Source organism: Elephas maximus, chromosome 7 (assembly GCF_024166365.1).
Source record: "Elephas maximus indicus isolate mEleMax1 chromosome 7, mEleMax1 primary haplotype, whole genome shotgun sequence".
Taxonomy (NCBI): Eukaryota; Metazoa; Chordata; class Mammalia; order Proboscidea; family Elephantidae; genus Elephas; species Elephas maximus.
In genome coordinates this window covers 107,606,789-107,629,884 of record NC_064825.1, presented here as the reverse complement: position 1 = coordinate 107,629,884, position 23,096 = coordinate 107,606,789, and the positions used below count along the sequence as shown (strand labels likewise).

Below are 23,096 nucleotides of genomic sequence, written 5' to 3'. Positions count from 1 at the left end.
TCTCCTCAGGGAGAACCTCAAAGGCTGAGAGAAAGCTGCATTGTTCCCACTATGCCATGTTAAGAAGTCCATGGGGTGTTAAAACAGATTGATTACAGGTAAGAGGTAGAATTTTTTAAGTAGTGCCATGTTTTACTAACATCTAGAATGTTATAGTAACATTTTCAAGGCACCGTTTCAATTGATTTCAAAGTCACAGCAAATTATTAAGAATATTGAGTGAATTCTGTCTGCTTTCCACCATTATTCCTGGTAAGTTTTTATGAGATAAATGTGGATCTCATGTATTCACTTTAATAATTTATTGCTTTGAAATTTAATTTCTGCATTGGTTTGCTAATAGTTTACTCAGAGACTGCTCTGCTCATAGTATTCAGGAATAGATATATGCAAGTTAGATAGAAAGATATATATATAGATAGATAGATGATAGATAGATGGTAGAGATAGACATAATACTTATGAAGGAGTGATGCTCACAAAGTTTTAAACCAATAATTCTGTTATCTTAACCCATAGGAATATTCTCAAATTTTTAAAAACATCTGTGGTATATTCAGATACTTTTTTTTAAAGATTATACTTAAAGTTATCTGTGATACCTCATGTCACATAGAGTTCCAATGTTTAATGGGATGTGTTTCATGTTCAGGAAGATTTTAAATAACTTTCAGTAATTAACATATATGTCATCATCAGTATATTGTCTTCTTCTCTAATGTTATTGTGTCATACGGTGATTTAAAAAATTTTTTTCATTAAAAGTAGAGGGTACTTTTTTATAATGGGAGAGTTTGTGATATCAGTTTTTCACTATTTGTTCAGAGTTCCTCATATACCCTAGGTTTCTCCATGAGGAAAAAAAAAAACATATGATTTGATACAAAAATTTTAGAATGTGTCAGTTATAATACCAATGCCCAATTGGAGGAGAAAGTATTTCAAGTAGACCAACAAAAAAGTAATCTAAAGAACAGCACTTTTGGACACTTTACTCATAGAACTGGTGTTATGGAATGTGGAACTCGGATAAGTTGCAAGGATAGCATCACAGAAATTGTGACAAAGCTTAAGTCACAGTCCAGAAGAATTTACCTATAAATATCTTAAAGATCAAAACAATTAACTGCAACAACAAAAAAAATTATTTCAAGCAATTACTATCAACATCCAAAAAAAGATAGATGCTATGATGATGATGATAGGCAGACAGACAGATAGATAAATAGATAGATAAATAGACAGATGGATAAAGAAATTGTACTACGCATACACACTTTTAGAGATATTTTCAGGTATCCTAGACACATTGAAGCCTTTAATTCTCATTGATACTTCCTAACAACCCTGCAAGGAAGTATTGAAATATGATTTTTCAGGTGGGGATAAACAGATTCCTAAAACTTATGTTATTTGCCCAAAGTACCACTTTATATATATTACAAATGGATGTATATATATCTATAGACATATAACTCTAGGGATGTTTTCATGTATAAAGACAAATAATCCCCTTGTGGTCAATTATGTATCTATCCAAAACCTGTCCAGTGTGTTGAGTGTTCCATCTTGAACCATCTATAATAATAAGCTTTCAAAAGATAACATTTTGAAGTAGAACGTCCAAAATATATCCGTAAGTTTTTTAGGTATATGAAAAAACAAAGGTTTTCAGATGAGTTCAGTAATCATCCATGTACCTAACACCTAGAAGTTTAACATTTTATTCATTATTGTTTCATCTCTCTATCAATGTAGCCATCAATCTAATATATATATGTGTGTATGTGTATGTGTATAAAATTAGTGGGAGGTGGGTATGCATTGAAATATCCTAAAATGGAAAATTTGGATTTATTTTATTCATACTGGCTTTGTAGACTAAAAAATCTACCAGATGGTCCTGCATAAAAGCTATTGACAATGCTTATGTCTCTATCCAGAATAGGTTTCCTGATAGACAAAGATGGACAAACACAATCTAACAGTCTTGAATAAATTCATTCTGACGGGAATCACAGACCGCCCAGAGCTGCAGGCTCCATTGTTCGGGCTGTTCCTCATCATCTACATGATCTCAGTGGTGGGCAACATGGGCATCATCATCCTCACTAAGATGGACTCCAGGCTACAAACTCCCATGTACTTTTTTCTCAGACACCTGGCTATCACTGATCTTGGTTATTCAACAGCTGTGGGACCCAAAATGTTGGTAAATTTTGTTATGGATGAAAACACAATCTCCTATTATTTTTGTGCTACAAAGCTAGGTTTCTTTACTGTGTTCATAACTACTGAACTTTTTATTCGGTCAGCAATGTCCTATGACCGCTATGTGGCCATCTGTAACCCTCTGCTCTACACAGTCATCATGTCACAAAGGATATGTTGGGTGCTGGTGGCAATCCCCTATCTCTGAAGCACAATTGTTTCTCTTCTCACCACCATAAAGATTTTTAATTTATCCTTCTGTGGCTACAGTGTCATCAGGCATTTCTACTGTGACGGTCTCCCCTTGTTATCCTTGCTCTGCTCAAACACACATGAAATCGAATTGATCATTCTTATTTTAGCAGCTTTTGATTTTATTTCATCCCTCCTAATTGTTCTCGTTTCCAACCTCCTCGTTCTTGCAGCCATTCTCAGAATAAACTCAGCTGAGGGCAGGCACAAGGCCTTCTCCACCTGTGGATCCCACCTGACTGTGGTGGTAGTGTTCTATGGGACTTTAAGCTTTACGTATGTACAGCCCAAGTCCAGTCATTCCTTTGATACTGATAAAATGGCTTCCATATTTTACACCCTGGTTATCCCCATGTTGAATCCCTTGATCTACAGTTTGAGAAATAAAGATGTAAAATATGCTTTACATAGGATATTAGGAGTGTTATGTAATATATTTTCTCAAAGTTCACTATACCATGTCTTTCATATACATTATGCTATGGGCTTTAAATATTTTTCTGTGTGCCTCCGGTGCGGATACCAAGCACAAAAACACAGATAAGCTCAATCAATGTTTCTATATTGCTGTCTACCAGTCAGTCTTCTAAGAGCTGTAAATACAGTAATAAATAAACCAATAAAAATTGTTGTCTTCCTTATGCAGGAGAGATGTATTATATGCATAATTAAGTAATTGTATAGTATAGTGAATGTGTTGGGGGACAACAGATTTCAAAAGAAAAAGAAGAATAGTGAGTGTGTATATGTGTGCAGACATGCACACCTTCTGTTTTAGTGCTCGTACTCTGCCCCGAGGTGGCTAATTCTAATTTGAAGAAGGCTCAACAGTGTGGTGGGATGATTTGAAGAACTACTCATTCAACCGAATTTTCTAAAACATCCATTTCCTAAATCCTGAAATCCCTCTCTTTCATCATCAATGCCTTTACTTTCATATTCGAGCCCTTAGAGGCTGTTTACTTTGTTATTATTTTTATAATACTAATAAAAAGAGTACAAAATAAAGTTATTATGTTCAAAAGGATCAGCTCAGCATCTGCTTTTGTCTAAATCAACCCATTTTGTCTACATCAGTGGATATACCAGTTAAGATAAATTTATTGATGTCAGCCACAGAAGTTTCCAGGTTTTTACGTTTTTTTTTTTTTTCTCTACCAGACTGGTATTGATTCCTAAATTGTTATCCTTATCTCTTTAGAAAACAACCCTGGTGGCATAGTGGTTAAGTGCTACGGCTGCCAACCAAAGGGTCAGCAGTTCAAATCCTCCAGGCGCTCCTTGGAAACTCTGTGGGGAAGCTCTACTCTGTCCTATAGGGTCGCTATGAGTCGGAATCGACTCGACGGCACTGGGTTTTTTTGTCTGGGACTCTTGTTTAAAGGGTATTTTCTAATTGTTTAAGCATCCTTGCATAAGAAGTTTATTTTATGATGAGATGGGTTCCTTGTCTTGTTTTTGTTTGGCCGAATTTCCTCAAATTTGGTTAATATGAGTGGGCACTATATTTTGATCAGGATCTATTGTTTGAATTCATCATTTTGATTATTCCGTTTGGAAGAAGCAAAAGGAGATAATCCCAAGGTTTGGACTATGCTGTGTTTCTGGTGAGTGAGGTGCGATATGTAGCTTTTTACATATTTGCCAGGGTTTCCGGACATAGTTACTCTATATTCCCTATGAATTTTCCATCCACATTTTTTTATCTTTATTCTTTAAACCTTCCAAAATTTCTTAATCAGAAAAAATTAAGTAGATTTTAGATACATTAAGATTGTCTATTAAAAAAAAAGGAAACCCTGGTGGCTTAGTGGTTAAGTGCTACAGCTGCTAACCAAAGGGTCGGCAGTTTGAATCCACCAGGTGCTCCTTGGAAACCCTATGGGGCAGTTCTACTCTGTCCTATAGGGTCGCTATGAGTAGGAATAGACTCGACGGCACTGGGTTTTGGTTTTATTATTAAAAAAAATTCAATCTGAGTTTTAGGTTAGGACCATATGAGGAGGGCATATGATAAATTTCCACCTATGTAGAGACTAGATAAATTACATGAGAAAAAAAAATCGCTGCTAAAGAGGATAAAAAATGGAAATTTAAAATAGTCTCCATCCATCCCAAGATCAATTCCAAGTAGCTTGATTGAGTAATTCTATTAAACATTTAGGGAAAACAAAAAATCCAATACTATACAAATTCTTCCAGAAAACTGAAGAGGAGGGTAGGGTATATTGCCATTTTCTATATGAGGATAGCTTTACCCTGATATCAAATACAGTTGAAAACATTAAAAGAAAAGAAAATAACAGAGCATATATGTGAAAAACCTAAAGAATAAAATGGAGAAATTGAGTCTTGCAATAGGTAAAGACACTAATATACCCAATTAGGTGTTACCCAAGAATGTATGATTGTTTTTTAAATAGCAGTTACTGGCATTCACCATAATAACAAATTAGAATGGAAAAGCAATGCCACATAAATACATGTAGAAAAAAATGTAAAGCCCCGTATTGTGATAAAATTTTGACCAAACTAACACTAAAGATAATATTTACAGAAAGTGGAAATTATCATACAATATCACTATTGTCACACACAAGGAAGACTTTGCAGATCATTCAAAAGCAGTTGCCACAGTACATTAACAGGAAACTGCCAGAAATTCAAGCCATATTCAGAAGAGGACATGGAAAAAGGGATATCATTGCTGATATTAGATGGATCACGGCTGAAAGCAGAGAATACCAGAAAGATGTTTACCTGCATTTCATTGACTATGCAAAGGCATTCGACTGTATGGATCATAATGAATTATGGATAACACTGCAAAAAGTGGGAATTCTAGAACACTTAATTATTGTGCTCATGAGGAACTTTTACTTAGACCAAGAGGCAGTCATTTAAACAGAACAAGGGGATACTGCGTGGTTTAAAGTCAAGCAAGGCGTGTGCTAGGGTTGTATCTTTTCACCATATTTATTCAATCTGTATGCCGAGAAATATTCTAAGAAGCTGGACTACATGAAAAAGAACAAGGCATCAAGATTGCAGGAAGACTCATTAACATATGCAAAATGCAGATGACACAATTTTGTTTGCTGAAAGTAAAGAGGACTTGAAGTACTTACTGATGAAGATCAAAGACCACAGCGTTCAGTATGCATTAAACTTCAACATAAAGGAAACAAAAAGGTTGAAGCCATCAAGGATTTCATTTTACTTGAATCCAAAATGAAAGCCCATGGAAACAGCAGTAAAGGAATCAAATGACAGTTTCCAATGGGAAAATCTGCTGCAAAAGATCTTTTTAAAGTGTTAAAAAGCAAATAGGTCACTTTAAGGACTAAGGTGTGCCTGGCCCAAGCCATAGTGTTTTCGCTTGGCCCATATGAATGCTAAAGGTGGACAGTGAATAAAGAAGGCCCTCAAACATGGATTGGACTGGACAATGGGTTGGAGGGGGATGCTGGTAAGGAGTGAGCTTCTTGGATCAGGTGGACACTTAAGACTAGGTTGGCATCTCCTGCCTGGAGGGGAGATGAGAGGGTAGAGGGAGTTAGAAGCTGGTGAAATGGACACGAAAAGAGAGAGTGGAGGGAGAGCGGGCTGTCTCATTAGGGGGAGAGTAATTGGGAGTATGTAGCAAAGTGTATATAAGTTTTTGTGTGAGAGACTGACTTGATTTGTAAACTTTCACTTAAAAATTGTGACACAATAAAAATTATATATATAAAAAAAGAAGGCCCAAGAAGAGCTGATGCCTTTGAATAATGGTGTTGATGAAGAATACTGAATATACAATGGACTGCCAGAAGAAAGGAAAAAAATCTATCTTGGAAGAGGTACAACCAAAATGCTTACTAGAAGCAACCATGGCAAGACTTTTAACTCACAAATTTGGACATTGTATCAGGAGGGAGCAGTCCCTGGAGAAGGACATCATGCTTGGTAAAGAAGAGGGTCAGTGAAAAAGAGGAAGACCCTCAACGAAAGGGATTGACACAGTGGCTGGAACAATGGGCTCAAGCATAGCAACAATTGTGAGGATGGCTCAGGAGCTGGCAGTGTTTACTTCTGTTGTACACAGGGTTGCTATGAGTCAGAACCGAATCCATGGCACCTAACAACAACAACAGTTATTATTGAATATCAACTGTCAATTTGATGAGACTCAGACTTCATAAGTTGGTGAAATCTTCAATTTCCTCATCTTTGAATTAGTATTGGGTGTGTAAATTTTAATAATAGTAGTATTAACTGGTATTCCCTGTAGGCATATGGATATTACCCTATCATTGACATCATTGTACTTCAGGATACTTCAGGATAGATCTTGAAATTTTTTTTTTTTTTTTTTTTTTTTGACGATGAGTGCAAAGCCATTCCTCTTCAACTTGTCATTCCTGGCATGGTATGCCATATGATTGTCCAGTTCAAAACAGACAATATCAGTCCAGTTCAGCTCACTTAGACCATTTCATTTTTTAAGAATTCTGATTTCTAATGTTCAAACTTTGTACATTCCATGTTCTGATTATTATTAGATGTTTGCAGTTGTTACTTCTGTTTTTGAGTCATGACAATAAAATAGAACATGTTAATCTAATAAAATAAAATAAAGAGAAGTCTTAAAGAGACAATTTCCAAAAAAAGGAGGAGTTGGATTGACTAATATCTGTCCCTGAAGTAAATGCATATATAGAGAGAGAGAATAAAACACAAAGAAACAGTATATCATATATATGAAATGTATTAATTTTATTCCATGTAAAAACATTACTGAAATGGGGGAATATCAAGTGGTCTGTCCTAAAAGTAAAATATTTTAATCCAGATCCCTTGATGGGACAAATTGAAAGCTGACTGAGAATAAATGAATAAACATGTCTAAAAGAAACTAACTCCCTGGTGAATTCAAATTGTTTAGAAAATTAACAGACACTGTAGATGTTTTGTTAAGCTTTCAAGTGCTTCAGACATGATTAAAACATTGCTTGGTATCTCCTCGGGGAGAGGCTTAAAGGCCGAGAGAATGCTATAAATCCTTCCCACTATGCCATGTTAAGAAGTGCATGGGGTGTTAAAACAGATTCTTTACAGGAAAAAGGTAGATTTTTTTTTTTTTTGTAGTGCCATGTTTTACTAATAACTGGAATGCTTTAGTGACATTTTTGAGGCTCCACTTTTCATACCCAGTAACCCAGTGCCATTGAGTCGATTCCATAGGTGGGAAAATATTAAGAAATTTGATTGAGTTCTTGATACGTTTTGTGTGAGATGAATGTGGATTTCATGTACTCACTTTTATAATACAATTTAAAGCTATGAAATTTAATTTCTGCATTTGTCTGCTAATAGCCTACACAGAGACTGTTCTGCTCATGGTATTGGTAATAGATATAGGATGGATAGATAAATAGATATGTAGATCGATAAATAGAAAAGTAGATCGATAGATGATGTATAGATTGATTGATTGATTGGTAGGTAGGCAGATGCACGTACATACTTATGAAGTAGTGATGATCATGATGTTTTAAAGCTACAGTTCTGTTATATCAACCAGTAAGGCTATTCTTATATTTTAAAACAACTCTGGTATACTCAGATACATTTTTTAAAGATTATACGGAAATTTTTCTGTGATATCACATGGCACATAGGAATTCCAATGTTTAATGGGACATAGTTCATGTTCAAAAAGATCCTAAGTACCTTGCAATAATTCGCATATATGTCATAACCAGTATATTTCCTTTTTCTCCTATGCTATTGTGTTATATAGTGATTTTTTAAACTTTTTTTTCATAAAAAGTAAAGGATTCTTTTTTTATAAGAAGGAGTTTATGACATCAATTTTTCATTATTTGTTCAGATTTCCTCATATAGCCTAGGTTTCCTTGTGAGAAAAAAATATATATCTGATTTGTTAGAAAAAGCTTAGAATGTGTCAGTTACAATACAAATGCCCAATTGCAGGAGAAAGCATTTTAAGGAGACCAAAAAAGAAACTAAAGAATGACGCTGTTAGACACTTTAGTCATAGAACGGGTATTATGGACTATGGAGGTGGGGTCAGTTACAAGGATAACATCTTAATGAACCTATTTGTCATGAATATGGTAACAAAGAACTTAAAGCACAGTTCAGAAGAATTTACATATAAATACCTTAAAAATCAAAACAATTAACAACAATAAAAAAATTTCAACTAATTACTGTCTACATCCAAAAAAGATAGATGATGATGATAGATAGACAGAAAGACAGACAGATAGACAAATAGTCCCAGGCACACACTATTTTATTTTCAAGTATCGTAGACACATTGAAGAACTTAATTCTCATTCATCCTTTCTAACAACCCTGCAAGAAAGTGTTGGAATATGATTTTTTTCAGGTGGGAATAAATAGGTTCATATAACACGTGTTATTAGCCCAAAGTATCTCTTTGTATATACTACAAATGGAGGTATAGCAGAGGTTGCATCTATCTACATAAATCTCTAGGAATGTTTTCATGTATAAAGACAAATAATCCCAATTGTCATCAATCATATATATGTGTGTATATATACATGTATATACATATATATATCCAAAATCTGTCTAGTACGTTGACTGTTCCAACCTGGACTATCTATAGTCATGAGTTTTCATAATGTAATGTTTTGAAATAGAGAATGCAAAATGTTTAGATGCATTTTTTTAGGTATACGAAAAAGACAAAAGTTTTAAGAAGAGTACAGTAAATATCCATGTACCTTACATGTAAATATTTAACATATTATTCATTTTTGTTTCATCTATCAATGTATCAACCAATCTATTTAACACGTATATGTGTATATGTGTGTGCAAAATTTATGAAAGTTGTGTATGTATTCAAATATCCTAAAATGAAAACTTTGAATTTACAGTAGACATACTGGCTTTGTATACTAAAAACCTACCGGATGATACTACATAAAAGCTATTGATGATGCTCAAGTCTCTTTTTACAGTAGGTTTCTAGATGGACAAGCATAATCTAACAGTGCTGAATGAATTCATTCTGAAGGGAATCGCAGACCGTCCAGAGTTGCAAGCTCCATTGTTCGGGCTGTTCCTCATCATCTACATGATCTCAGTGGTGGGCAACTTGGGCATCATCATCCTCACCAAGATGGACTCCAAGCTACAAAGCGCCATGTACTTTTTTCTCAGACACCTGGCTATCACTGATCTTGGTGATTCAACAACTGTGGGACCAAAAATGCTAGTCAATTTTGTGGTCAATGAAAACACAATCTCCTATTATTTTTGTGCTATACAGCTAGCTTTCTTTATTATGTTTCTAAATAGTGAATTTTTTATCCTGTCAGCAATGTCCTATGACCGCTATGTGGCCATCTGTAACCCTCTGCTCTACACAGTCATCATGTCACAGAGGAGGTGTTGGGTGTTGGTTTCAATCACCTATCTCTACAGCACATTTGTTTCTCTTCTGATCACCATGAAGATTTTTAATTTATCCTTCTGTGGCTACAGTGTCATCAGGCATTTCTACTGTGACGGTCTCCCCTTGGTATCTTTGCTCTGTTCAAACACACTTGAAATCAAGTTGATCATTCTTGCCTTAGCAGCTTTTGATTTGATTTCATCCCTCCTAATAGTTCTTGTTTCTTACATACTGATCATTGTAGCCATTCTCAGGATGAACTCAGCTGAGGGCGGGCACAAGGCTTTCTCCACCTGTGGATCCCACCTGACTGTGGTGGTAATGTTCTATGGGACTTTAATCTTCATGTACGTGCAGCCCAAATCCAGTCATTCCTTTGACACTGATAAAGTGGCTTCCATATTTTACACCTTGGTTATTCCCATGTTGAATCCCTTGATCTATAGTTTGAGGAATAAAGATGTAAAATATGCCTTACATAGGACTTTAGGACAATTATGCAATTTATTTTCTCAAAGGTTACTATACTATGATTCCTAATTTATGTCATGGGCTTTAAACGTTTTTCTGTGTGCCTCCAAAGGGAATAGCAATCACAAATGCACAGATCAGCTAAACATGTATTTCTACCTTGCCTTCTACCACTCTACTAAGAGCTATAAGTAGATTAATAAACAGAACAGCAAAAAGTATTGCCTTCCTTGAGCAGGAATGATGCAGTATAAGTGTAATAATTAAGAAATTTTATAGCATCTTAGAATGTGCTAGGGGGTGATAGATTTTTAAAAAATAAAAGAAGACTAGTGAATATATTGTGTAGGACAGTGAAATTGTAGTAGATACAGGAAGAGTTTCAAGTATCTGGTGTTTTCCTCATCTAGTAGGAAAAAAAACGTATAAAGTATGTGTTTGCGTGTTTGTGTATATGACTGCGCATGCACACCTTCTGTTTTATTTCTCATTCTCTGCCCTGGGGAGGCTAATTCTGATTGGAAGAAAGCTCAGGGCAGTGGGATGATATGAAATACTCAGCCATCTGAATTTGCTCAAATGTCTGTTCTCTCAACCTTGAAATTCCTCTCTTTGATCATCGGTGCCTTTACTTTCATATGTGAACCCTTAGAACATGATTACTTTGTTACTATTTGTTATTATTATATTGTAATATTAATATAAAGAGTAACAAAATGAAGTTATTATGTTCAAGAGGATCATCTCAGTCCAAAGCAGCCCATTTTTTCTCTGTCAGTGGCTATATCAGTTAAGATAAATTTACTGAGGCCAGCCATAGAAACTTCCAGATGTTTTCATTTTTTTATTGTCTTGGATTGATATTGCTTCCTGATTGTGTGTTTTGTCTCATAAATTCCTAGCCTTATCTCTCCAGAAAACAATAACTACCCTTGTTTAGAAGTCATTTTCTAATTATATATCCTTGCATAAGAGGTCCATACAAGGAGGGATATGATATATTTCCATGTATGTAGAGACTAGAAAACACACAGGAAAAATACATTTTATGAAGAGGTAACAAAATGGAAACTTAAATTTAAAATTCACCCCCTTCCCAACCAGTCCAAGTGGTTTGATTGAGAAATTCTTTTAAGTGTTTAGGGGAAAAAAAATTAGCTATTTCTACACAAACTTTCCACAAAACCTAAGAGAAGGGTATATCTGCATTTTTATATGAGAATAGCTTTACCCTGATATCTAACTCAGACAAAGGCATTAAAAGAAAACAACAGAACACAAGTGTGAAAAAGCTAAGGGAAAATTTAAGAAATTGAGCCTGGCCATATGTAAAGGTAATAGTGCACCAAATTAGGTGTGCCCCAGGAATGCATTGTTAGTTTTACATTAAAATATCAATTAATAACATTCACCATAATTACAAATTAGAAATGGCAAACAATGTCATATAAATAGATGTAGAGAAAATAGTTTTAAAAATCCCAATAATTGTGATAAAACTTTGACCAAATTAGTATTAAAATGGAGCTTCCTCAAACTGTTAGAGGGCACCCATGAACAACCTACAGCTACGATCGTACATGGTTTCAAAGACTGAATACATTCTTAGTAAAACCAGGACCAAAACAAGTAAATTTACTCTTTCCAAATCTATTCCACATTTTAGTGGAAGTTCTAGGAAATACAGTATGTCAATAAAAACATAAATAAATAAATAGAAAGGATCTAGGTTGAAAAAGGAGAAACTTTATTAATAGATGACTTTTTTAATGTAAAAAAATCTAATAGACTCTACAGTACAGTTACAGGACTAAAACGTTAACATTTATTGATAACTTTACTTTCAGCTTATTAGTTTTTTTTTTTAAAGGCTGTTTGGATTTTAAGTGGGTTTTCAATGACTCTATAGATACATTTAAGAATTTCATCAATATAATACCAAATGCAAAATCCGTAAGAAGTTTGACCACATGAAATATTAAAACTCCTCTTTAAAAGACATTAGTATAAAAACAAGTTATATTCTGGGATATAACATTTTCAGATAATACAACTCATAAAAGGCCTGTGTCCATAATATATACTCTCTCCCCCGCCCCCAACGGCCCGTTGCCATCAAGTTGATTCCGACTCATAGCAACCCAGTTTCAAAGAGAAGAACTGCCCCACAGGGTTTTTAAGGAGCAGCTGGTGGACTTGAACTGCCAACCATTTGGTTAGCTACCAGTTCTTTAACCACTATGTACCAGGACTCCATAATATATACAGAGAGAGGTCTCACAACTCAAAAACAAAAAGAAAAGAAACAGCCCACAAAAATTACCATAAAAATGAACATTCACTTATCCAAAGGACACATACAGTTGGTAAATTAAGCACATAAAAATGTTCAGTTCATTATTCTTCAGTGAATTTCAAGTTAAAACCCTAATGACATGTCTCTATACATCTATTAGAATATCAGCTGTTTGGTAAATGTGTGGAGGAAATGGAGCATTCCTAAACTGTTAGTGGAAAATTAAAACGGTGCAAATACTTTAACAAATAATTTGAAGCATCAGCGTCTTAAAAAGATGAATACAGTATTACCATAAAATTTAGCCAGTTTACTCATATCTACCCAAGAGAAATGACACACTTTTCCTTATAAGGAAATGTACACAAATGTCCCTAACAACTGCATCTGTAATAATCAAAAACTGGAATCAAACCAAATGCCCATCTCCCTGAGGGCGGATAAACCGTGGTCTATTCCCGCTAGTTAACACCACTCGGTAATAAACCGCTGAAATATTGTTACACGCAAACATATGGATGAAAAGCACAAATTGATAGATTGGACTTTGTCAAAATTAAAACAACCTACACTTAGACGTTTATCCCAGAGGAACGAAAACTTACGTTCATGCAAAAACCCTCACACAAATGTTCCCAGAAACATTATTCATAATAGCTAAAAACTGGTAACAACTCAAAATGTCCTTCTGTGGGTGAATGAATGAATCCAACTTTACTAAATCCATTCATGAAATAACACTCAGCAGTAAAAAAGAACAAATTATTGATGCACACAACAGCGCGGATGGACCTCAATGGAATCACATGAAGTTAAAAAAGTCCATCACAAAAGGTTGGTGTTGTTAACTGCCACTGAGTGACCCCAACTCATGGCGACCTAATGTAAAACAGAACAAAACATTGCCTGGATCTGTGCTGTCCTCACCCTGTAGGACAGAGTAGAACCGCGCCACAGAGTTTCACTATCCTGGGAATGTGTGAATCCATTGTTGCAGCCACTATGTCAATCTGTCTCATGAAGTGCTTGCCTTATTCTCGCTGGCCCTCTACTTCACCGAATGTGGTGTTCTCCTCCAGCAACTGATCTTTCCTGATGACATGTCTGAAGAAAGAAAGTCAGACAATGTTCTGTTGGAGGCAACAAAATATATACCACTAAAGAATTTTTGTCTGTTAGGTGTCTTCGAGTCGTCTGTGACTCATAGCGGCCTATAGTACAGAGTATAAATGCCCCATAGAGTTGCCTACGCTGTAATCTTTATGAGTACAGATGGCCAGGTCTTTTCTCCGTGGAATGGCTTGTGGGTTCAAACAGGCACCTCTTTAGTTAGCAGTGAGTGTTTGAACATTCCACCACAAGGGAGCCTTCCATTAAAGAATAACAACAACAACAAAAAAGACCGCTGCTGTAGAGTGGATTCTAACTCATAGCGACCCTATAGTGCAGGGTATAACTGCCCCATAGAGTTTCCAAGGAGTGCCTGGTAGATTTGAACTGTCAACCCTTCAGTTAGCAGCTGTAATACTTACCCACTATGCCCCCAGGTTTCCCTATTAAAGAACAGGCAAAAAAAAGAAAAGGTTACACTACAAATATTTACAATGACAAAATGGAGCAAAAAGATTTATAGCTCAGTAAATACGTATTCATAGTGACACATTACACACAAAATATCCCACTTGAGGAGGGTGTGTTGATATGGTAGAGCATTATGTCAACCACAGCAGAACATGTATCAAGGTGAGAAAGATGTTTTGGAATGAGGATTGGAAACAATGAGAAACATAAAATAGTGAAATATGATGGAAAATAAAACAAACAGGCAAAAAACCTCAATAGACAGATAATTATGAAATGAGAAGCAAGGCTAACAGTTCTGTTACTGAGGTCAAAAAAAAAAAAAAAAAAACCCTGAACAAATTAGCAATAACAGCAACAATAGCAACAGCAAACAAGTAAGTGACACCTCACATATGCACAATGCATTGATTTTATTGAATTTAGATCTTTTAAATAACGCAGTAGGGAAGTGTTCAAGCCCTACTTCACATTGTCATGCATTTGAAGAGACCACTGCAGAAATGGGGAATATTGATAGTTTTGTTTTATGGATACAGTGTGTTAATCATGATCCTTTGGTGGTAAAAATGGAAAGTTAGCAAGGAATAAAATGTAAGAATAGATGAAACAGATAAACACAGGTGTGCATACACACTTCATGAAGAAAAACTTGCTCACTGGTGAATACAAATTTTCCTGGACAATTAACAGACAACCCCCAGGTATTTTGTCAAGCTTTCAAATGCTTCAGGAACCAACAACAAATTGCTTGCCATCTCCTCAGGGAGAATCTCCAAGGCTGAAAAAAAGGCTTTAAATTATTCTCACCATGCCATGTTAAGAAGCACATGGGTGAGTCAAGCCAGAGCATTCATTACAGGTAAAAAGATAGACTGTTTCCATATTTTACCAAAATCCAGAAGGTTTCAGTGATACTTGCAGGGTCCTACCTTTATTCAATGGCAAATTCATTGCAAAATATCAGGATTTCAGATTCAGTTCTATGTGCATTCTCCCCTCCTTTTTTCTTCATATTATTTTTTCAAATATTCTCACTTTGTTTCAGAGACTAAGTGCTCGTAAGCATCTTTGAAACATTGTCATTATATGGCTCAACAAAACACTATATACTTGATATTTGAGAGCTATTTCCCAGCAACATAAACACATTGAAATATTTATTTCTAATTTATCTATTCAACAATCCTGAAAGGACGTGGTCATTTTGAAGATGTGGATAAAGAGATTAAATATCTTATTTGATAACCTACAGTGGAGGTATAACAGGGCCTGTAGAATTAGTATACGTTCAAACATTTCAGGAGGTAGCATATAATCAGGAACTGATGGTACTGAAGAAAGAAGTCTAAGCTGCACTCAAGGCATTGGAAAAAACAAGGCTCCAGAAATTGACGAATAGCAATTGAGATGTTTCAACAAACGGAGGCAGCCCCAGAAGTGCTCACTTGACTATGTCAAGAAATTTGGAAGACAGCTACCTCACCAGCCAACTAGAGGAGATCTGTATTTATGGCTATTCCCAAGAAAGGTGATCCAACCGAATGTGGAAATTATAAAACAATATCCTTACTATCATATGTGAGCAAAATTTTGCTGAAGATCATTCAAAAAGGGCTGTAATGGTATATCAATAGGAAACTGCCAGAAATTCAGGCTGGATTCAGAAAAGGATGTGGAACCAAGGATATCATTGCTGATGTCTAGTTGAAAGCAGAGAATACCAGAAGGATGTTTACCTGTGTTTTATTGACAATGCAAAGGCATTCGACTGTGTGGAACATATTAAATTATGGATAACATTGAGAAGAATGGGAATCCCAGAACACTTAATTGTGCTCATGAGAAACCTGTATATAGATTAAGAGGCAGTTGTTCGGACAGAACAAGGGGATACTGAGTGGTTTAAAGTCAGGAAAGTGTGTGTCAGGGTTGTATCCTTTCACCATACCTATTCAAACTGTATGCTGAGCAAATAATCTGAGAAGCCGAACTATATGAAAAAGAACAGGGCATCAGGTTTGGAGGAAGACTCATTAACAACCTGCATTATGCAGATGATACAACCTTGCTTGCTGAAAATGAAGAGGACTTGAAGCACTTACGAATGAAGATCAAAGACCACAGCCATCAGTATGGATTGCACCTCAACATAAAGAAAACAAAAATCTTCACAACTGGACCAATAAGCCACATCATGATAAACGGAGAAAAGATTGAAGTTGTCAAGGATTTCACATTACTTGGATCCACAATCAACACCCATAGAAGCAGCAGTGAAGAAATCAAAAGATGCATTGCATTGTGTAAATCTGCTGCAAAGGAACCCTTTAAAGTATGGAAGAGCAAAGATGTCACCTTGAAGACTACAGTATGCCTGACACAAGCCATGGTATTTTCAGTTGCACGATATACATGTGAAAGCTGGACAATAATTGGCACCTATGAATCGTGGTGTTGGTAAAGAATATTGAATATACCATCGTCTGTCAAAAGATACGAACAAATCTGTCTTAGAAGAAGTACAACCAGAATGCTCCTTAGAAGCAAGGATGGTGAGACTGCATCTTACATACTTTGGACATGTTGTCAGAAGGGATCAGTCCCTGGAGAAGGACATCATGCTTACTAAAGTAAAGGGTCAGCGGAAAAGAGGAAGACCCTCAATGAGATGGATTGACAAAGCTACTGTAACAATGGGCTCAAGCATAACAAGAATTGTAAGGATGGCTCAGGACCAGGCAGTGCTTCGTTCTGTGGTACACAGGGTCTCTATGAGTCCGAACCGACTTGACGACACCTAACAACAACAACAATATACCTGCATGTGTCTATCACTGGGGATATTTCCCTGTGTAAAGGCAAATAATCCCCACCAGGATCTAGTAGATTTTCCTTGTGTTCAATACCCTTCAAGTGTACAGTTTCACTCTATCTCCTGTGGTGCAAGGGCTTTCATAGGACTATGTTTTGAAGCAAGGCATATTAAACATTTCCATATATTTTGGGAATTTTCACTTTAGAATTTTTATAATGTAATTAACATGTGTATTATAATTTTTTAATGTCATTATGTATTTGTCATTATATAAATGACATTAGTAACCATTCATATATGGAACACCTAAAATTTTTAAATTTCTTTATTTTTAATTCATCTATGTACTTGTATATGTATGTGTGTGTGTGTGTATACATACATATCTTTACGCATATCTAAATTTGGAGCCCTGGCGGCACAGTGGTTAAGAGCTCTATGGCTGCTAACCAAAAGGTTGGCAGTTTGAATCTAACAGTTGCTCCTTGGAAGCCCTGTGGTGCAGTTCTACTCCGTTCTGTAGGGTCGCTATAAGTTGGAATCCACTCAATGGCGACAGGTTTTTATACTTAAATGTTTATGTGTAAGTATGTATGTATCTATATCAGAGTTTCTCAACTTCAGCCCTATTGACATTTGGACTGGAAATTTTGTCATTGTGGTGAGTTGCCCAGCACACACTAGAATGTTTAGCAACATCCCAGGCCTCTATGAGATAGTAATAGTACCCTTCTCCTAGTTGTGACATCCAAAATGTCCCAGACATTGACAAATGTTCTTTGGGAGCAAATTTTTCCCAATTTCTCTCCCTCTTTCATCTCTCCGTATCCCTTTCCCTCCATCTCTATCTCTCTGTGTTGTTGTTGTTAGGTGCCGTGGAGTCAGCTGTGGGAAATTGGTTTATCTTCAAATACTTACATTGGAAATTTGGATTTACCTTATTCAGTATATTGGCTTTGTATAATGAAAATCTACCAGATAATACTGCAAAAGAATATTTGACTATGCTGATGTCTCTATCCAGAATAGGTTTCCTGATGGACCAAGATGGACAAAGACAATCTAACTCTGCTGAATGAATTCATTCTGATGGGAATCACAGACCGCCCTGAGCTCCAGGTGCCATTGTTCGGGCTGTTCCTCATCATCTATGTGATCTCAGTGGGGGGCAACTTGGGCATCATCATCCTCACCAAGATAGACTTCAAACTGCAAACACCCATATATTTTTTCTCAGACACCTTGCTATCACTGACCTTGGTTATTCAACAGCTGTGGGACCCAAAATGTTGGCAAATTTTGTTGTGGATGAGAACACAACCTCCTTTTATTTTTGTGCTACACAGCTAGCTTTCTTTATTGTGTTCATAACTAGTGAACTATTCATTCTGTCAGCAATTTCCTATGACCGCTATGTGGCCATTTGTAACCCTCTGCTCTACACAGTCATCATGTCACAAAGGGTGTGTCAGGTGCTGGTTGCAATCACCTATCTCTATAGCACATTTGTTTCTCTTCTCATCACCATTAAGATTTTTAATTTATCCTTCTGTGGTTATAATGTCATCCGTCATTTCTACTGTGACATTCCCCCCTTGTTCTCTTTGCTCTGCTCAAAAAAAAAAAAAAAAACACACATGAAATTGAATTAATCCTTCTGGTCTTAGTAGCTTTTGATTTGATTTCATCTCTCCTAATAGTTGTTGTTCCTTACCTGCTGGTTCTTGTAGCCATTATCAGAATGAACTCAGCTGAGGGCAGGTACAAGGGCTTCACCACCTGTGGCTCCCACCTGACAGTGCTGGTAGTGTTCTATGGGACTTTATTCTTTATGTACATTCAGCCCAAGTCCAGTCACTCTTTTGACACTGATACAGTGACTTCCATATTTTATACTCTGCTTATTCCCATGTTGAATCCCTTGATTTATAGCTTGAGGAACAAAGATGTAAAAGATGCCATACTTAAGACATGGGAAAAAATAACTAATGTACTTTCTAAAGTTTGATGTAACATATGGTTCCTACAAATTACATTATAGACTTCAATCCTGGTCTGTGTTTTTTCCAATGGAAATAGTGAGCACAAATATATTCAACATATATTTATAAATTGCTTTCTATGTGCCAGTTACTCTTCTAAGTGCTGTAAATACATTGATTAACAAAACAGAATTTTTGTCTTCCTTGAAGGGGACAGATGTTTCACAAACATAAAAATTAGGTAAAATTTATAGCATAGAAGGATGTGTTGGGGTCCTATGGAACAGTGGTTAAAGTATTTGGATGCTAACCAAAAGGTCAATGATTTAAAACCACAGTTCACTCCATGGGAGAAAGAAGTGGCAGTCGGCTTCCATAAAAATTTACATCCTTGGAAACCCTATGAGACAATTCTACTCTGTCCTATAGGGTTGCTATGAGATGGAATCTACTTGATGGCAGTAGGTTTAGCTTTATCAGAATGTGTTAGAAACCATGAAATCAGGCAAAGAGAGTGGATATGCTGAGTGGGAGTGGGAAAAATTACTAAGAACAAAAGTGGAGTTACAAAGATTCTGGTATTTTTTTTTCAACTCTTTAGTAAACTTTGCAATGTCAGCATGTGTTTTTGTGTTTGTGTATGTTTGTGTAAGCCCTTGCCTTCCTTTTTAGCCTTCCTATTCTTCTGAGGGGTGTATTAGATTTGGACCAAGTTGCAAGGAGTCTTAGTGTATGTGATGATTTAAAGTACTCAATTATCCAAATTTACTCAAATGTTCCATTCCAGACCTTGGAGCTCCACTCTTTACTGGTTAAAGCCTTTACTTTTACATGGACATCTGTTAACTTAACATACCTTGCAATTTAGCAATTCACAGGTTCAGCTCTGCACCTGACTTTGTTTTAATCAACCCGTTTTGCCTAAATCAGAATATGTATCAATTAAGATAAATTTCTAGACGGCCACCCTAGAGTTTCCTGGTTTTACAATTCTTTCTTCACAGGTTGTTCCTATTAAATAATCATATTTTTTGTTTCATGAGTTGTTATAGTTCCTTATCTATATGGAAAAAAATTTAAATGTTTGTTCAATTATTTTTTGCTATTTCCGTGGGCAACAGGATATTCTATGATGAATTAAGTTTGCTGCCTTCTTTCACAGGTTTGGTATTCCTAAACTTTGGTCAATGTTGATTATGCACTATATTTTTATTCACCCTTTTGTGAGAAGAAAACAGAGAGTTAATCCCATAGTTTGCAACATGCTGCATTTTCAATTTAAGTAAGGTCTGTTAAGTAGCAAGGATATAGTTATCTTGCCTTATGGACAGTAGCTGCATGTTATTCCTCAAATTTTTCCATGTATTTTTTTTTCCTTTAAAATTTCTAGGATTTTATTGAAGCTACTAGAGTCTAAATTATTTTCTTGATTCACAGTCATGAAATAAAATCCACTTTGAAGCCAATGAAATTTGAATAAAAACAGTTAATTAGAATCTGAGAAAAAGATGCATGTTATATTGTGAAGTGAAGATAAAAATTTTTAAAGGGTTGAAGTAATTTGAAGGTTAAGATGGTCATGAGCACTACTAGGTAATAATATTTTATACTTATTGAATGCTATATTATAGTCATTCCTCAGGTTTTAATTAATTTAATCATCACAACAGCTCTGTGAGGTGAGTTCTATTAATATTTACCTTTTTAGAAGATAAAATGGGGTTTCAGAAAGGGTACATAAATTATCCAAGTTCAACTCATCAAGGATAAATAAGTGTCCCTGTTCACAGAGGACTTAAGTGTGACAGTCAAGTTTGAACCATGCACTAGCTCCAGTTTCCATGCTCATAACCCACCCCCCCCCAAAAAAAAACAAGCCTACTGCAGTCGAGTCTATTCTGAGTCATAGTGACCCTATTGGACAGAGTAGAACTGCCTGATACAGTTTCCAAGGAGTGCCGGGTGGATTTGAACCCCTGACCTCTTGGTTAGCAGCTGTAGCACTTAACCACTGTGCCACCAGGGTTTCCATGCTCATAACAAAAAAAACACTACTCTAAATTATCTCTTAATGTCAGTTTTCTGCTTCAGTGATGTCATCCCTGAGATGAAAGATAATAAAACTTCACTGTGACAGGTATCAGATTAAAAGAAGAGAAATAGTAGTGGAGTTTATAAAATAGTGAGTACCTAGGACAGTAACTGAGAGAGAAAATAATTCAGTAAAGACAATGAATTAATAAATTGATTCAGCAAGCTAATCCATTCATTTTGGATGTGTGACTTGCTCAAACCAAATAATGGAAAGTCATCATGAAATGGATCCAGGACATAGTCTGGGCAGGTTTATAATAAATATACAATGGGGAATGTCAGGAATTATTATTAATTAGTAAGGAACATGATTAAAATAAGTAAACAAGGAAGTTCCCATTTTAAGAAATGATTTCTGGATTTTTGCCTTGAGAAGTTCAGCCACTTTTTAAAAAGTAAAGATAGAAGTAGAATTAAAAAAAATAATAACAAAAAGTTAAAACACTATTGCTAACGACTTACAGAAGTTTCCAGAGGCTTGTCAAGATCGATGTTACTTCCTTATAAAGGGAGGTCTGTGAGATTTATTCCCCATCATCTTCTGCTTTTTGGACTCTGTTGCTGTGTAAACTCAATTTTGGGGGAATTTAATTTAAGGACAAAAGATTGGCAAGTATATTGACTTGATTTTGCTGAGCTACTGAACCAGTGAGAGCCATCAGGCCCCACTACTGAACTTGTTCTTTTTTTTTTTTAATAGAAATTAAAGTCTCTTCTTTGAGGTAGTGTTTGAGTGATCCATTTGTTTATTGACTGTTTTGTTGTATGCATGGGTAAAACATTACTAGATGATACAATGGGAAGAAGCAGAAGCACCACATTCAATTGCAAAGGTTGGGGACCATGGAATTTTATGTTGTGCCATTCATATAGATTAAGATGGGAAAACATGCAATATATTGGGCAATGCAATGATTAATGAAAACGTCAAGAGCTCTCCACCATAGAAATTTTACAGGTCAAAAGGAGCAACATACCACACAAAGGTATTCAGCAAACCAAAAATAAAATATATATATATTTATATATATATTGTGTGTGTAATATATATTATATATTATGTATGTATGTGTCTAATATATAATTTAAACTAGAGAAAGTTAGCAAGGAGCAGTCCACAAAAGCCAAAATATGGTCTTCATTATATCCACCTTTGGAGACCATCTCAAGAATAAATTTGATGTATTGAGCACTAATAATCAAAGACCAGATGAGTTGTGGGAAGATATCAAGGACATCATACATGAAGAAAGCAAAAGGTCATTAAAAAACAGGAAAGAAAGAAAAGACTAAAATGAATGTCTTTTCAATCACCTCATGTATATGAGAAAGATGGACAATAAAAAAAGGAAGAGAAGAATTGATACATAAGAATTGTGGTACTGGCAATGACCATTGTATCTCCCACGGACTGCCAGAAGAACAAACTAACCAGTCTTTGAAAAAATGCAACCAGAACACTCTTTAGAAGTGAAGATGGCAAGATTGAGCTCACTTAATTTGGACACATTATCAGGAAAGATCAATGGCTAGAAAAGGACATGATGCTTGGTAAAGTGGAGGGTCAGCAAAAATAAGGGAAATTCTCAGTAGGATAGATTGATACAATAACTGAATGATGGACTCTAACATACCAATGATGATGAAGATGGCACAGGACCAGGCAACATTTCCTTCTGTTATACATAAGGTCACAGTGAGTCAGAGCAGAATCGATGGCAATTAACAACAGCAACTACTTTTCTCTAGAAGCCAAGTGCCTCTTGTTAATCCAACCCTTCACCTCCTGAGAAGAGGATCTCCCATTCCCAAGTCCTTTTTCTTGACTTCCTCAGCTCCAGCTTTTTACTATGACTTCTCATTCTGCATCTCTGACCATGACCATCACAATTACCCCTTCCACTTGGTTACAAACAAATAACACTAAGTTTTTGACACAAGAAATACACC

The 23,096-nt window shown here is 35.7% G+C and overlaps 1 protein-coding gene and 1 pseudogene across 1 annotated transcript; both read left to right on the top strand.

Moving 5' to 3' along the window:
- Positions 1-1,966: 1,966 nt before the first annotated feature.
- Positions 1,967-10,444, top strand: LOC126080259 (olfactory receptor 8K3-like). The gene is made up of 2 exons (XM_049891519.1): positions 1,967-2,270; positions 9,783-10,444. The coding sequence occupies exons 1-2, from the start codon at positions 1,967-1,969 to the stop codon at positions 10,442-10,444; spliced, it is 966 nt and encodes a 321-aa protein (XP_049747476.1).
- Positions 10,445-18,117: 7,673 nt separating this feature from the next.
- Positions 18,118-19,078, top strand: LOC126080258 (olfactory receptor 8K3-like; annotated as a pseudogene).
- Positions 19,079-23,096: the final 4,018 nt, after the last annotated feature.

What these genes read in the sequence shown, in the direction of transcription:
- LOC126080259 (XM_049891519.1), top strand. Translation starts at nt 1,967, where the DNA reads ATGGACAAACACAATCTAACAGTCTTGAATAAATTCATTCTGACGGGA. An exon ending in TTTTTGTGCTACAAAGCTAG is followed by an intron (nt 2,271 to 9,782) that starts GTTTCTTTACTG and finishes CTATACAGCTAG; the next exon opens with CTTTCTTTATTATGTTTCTA.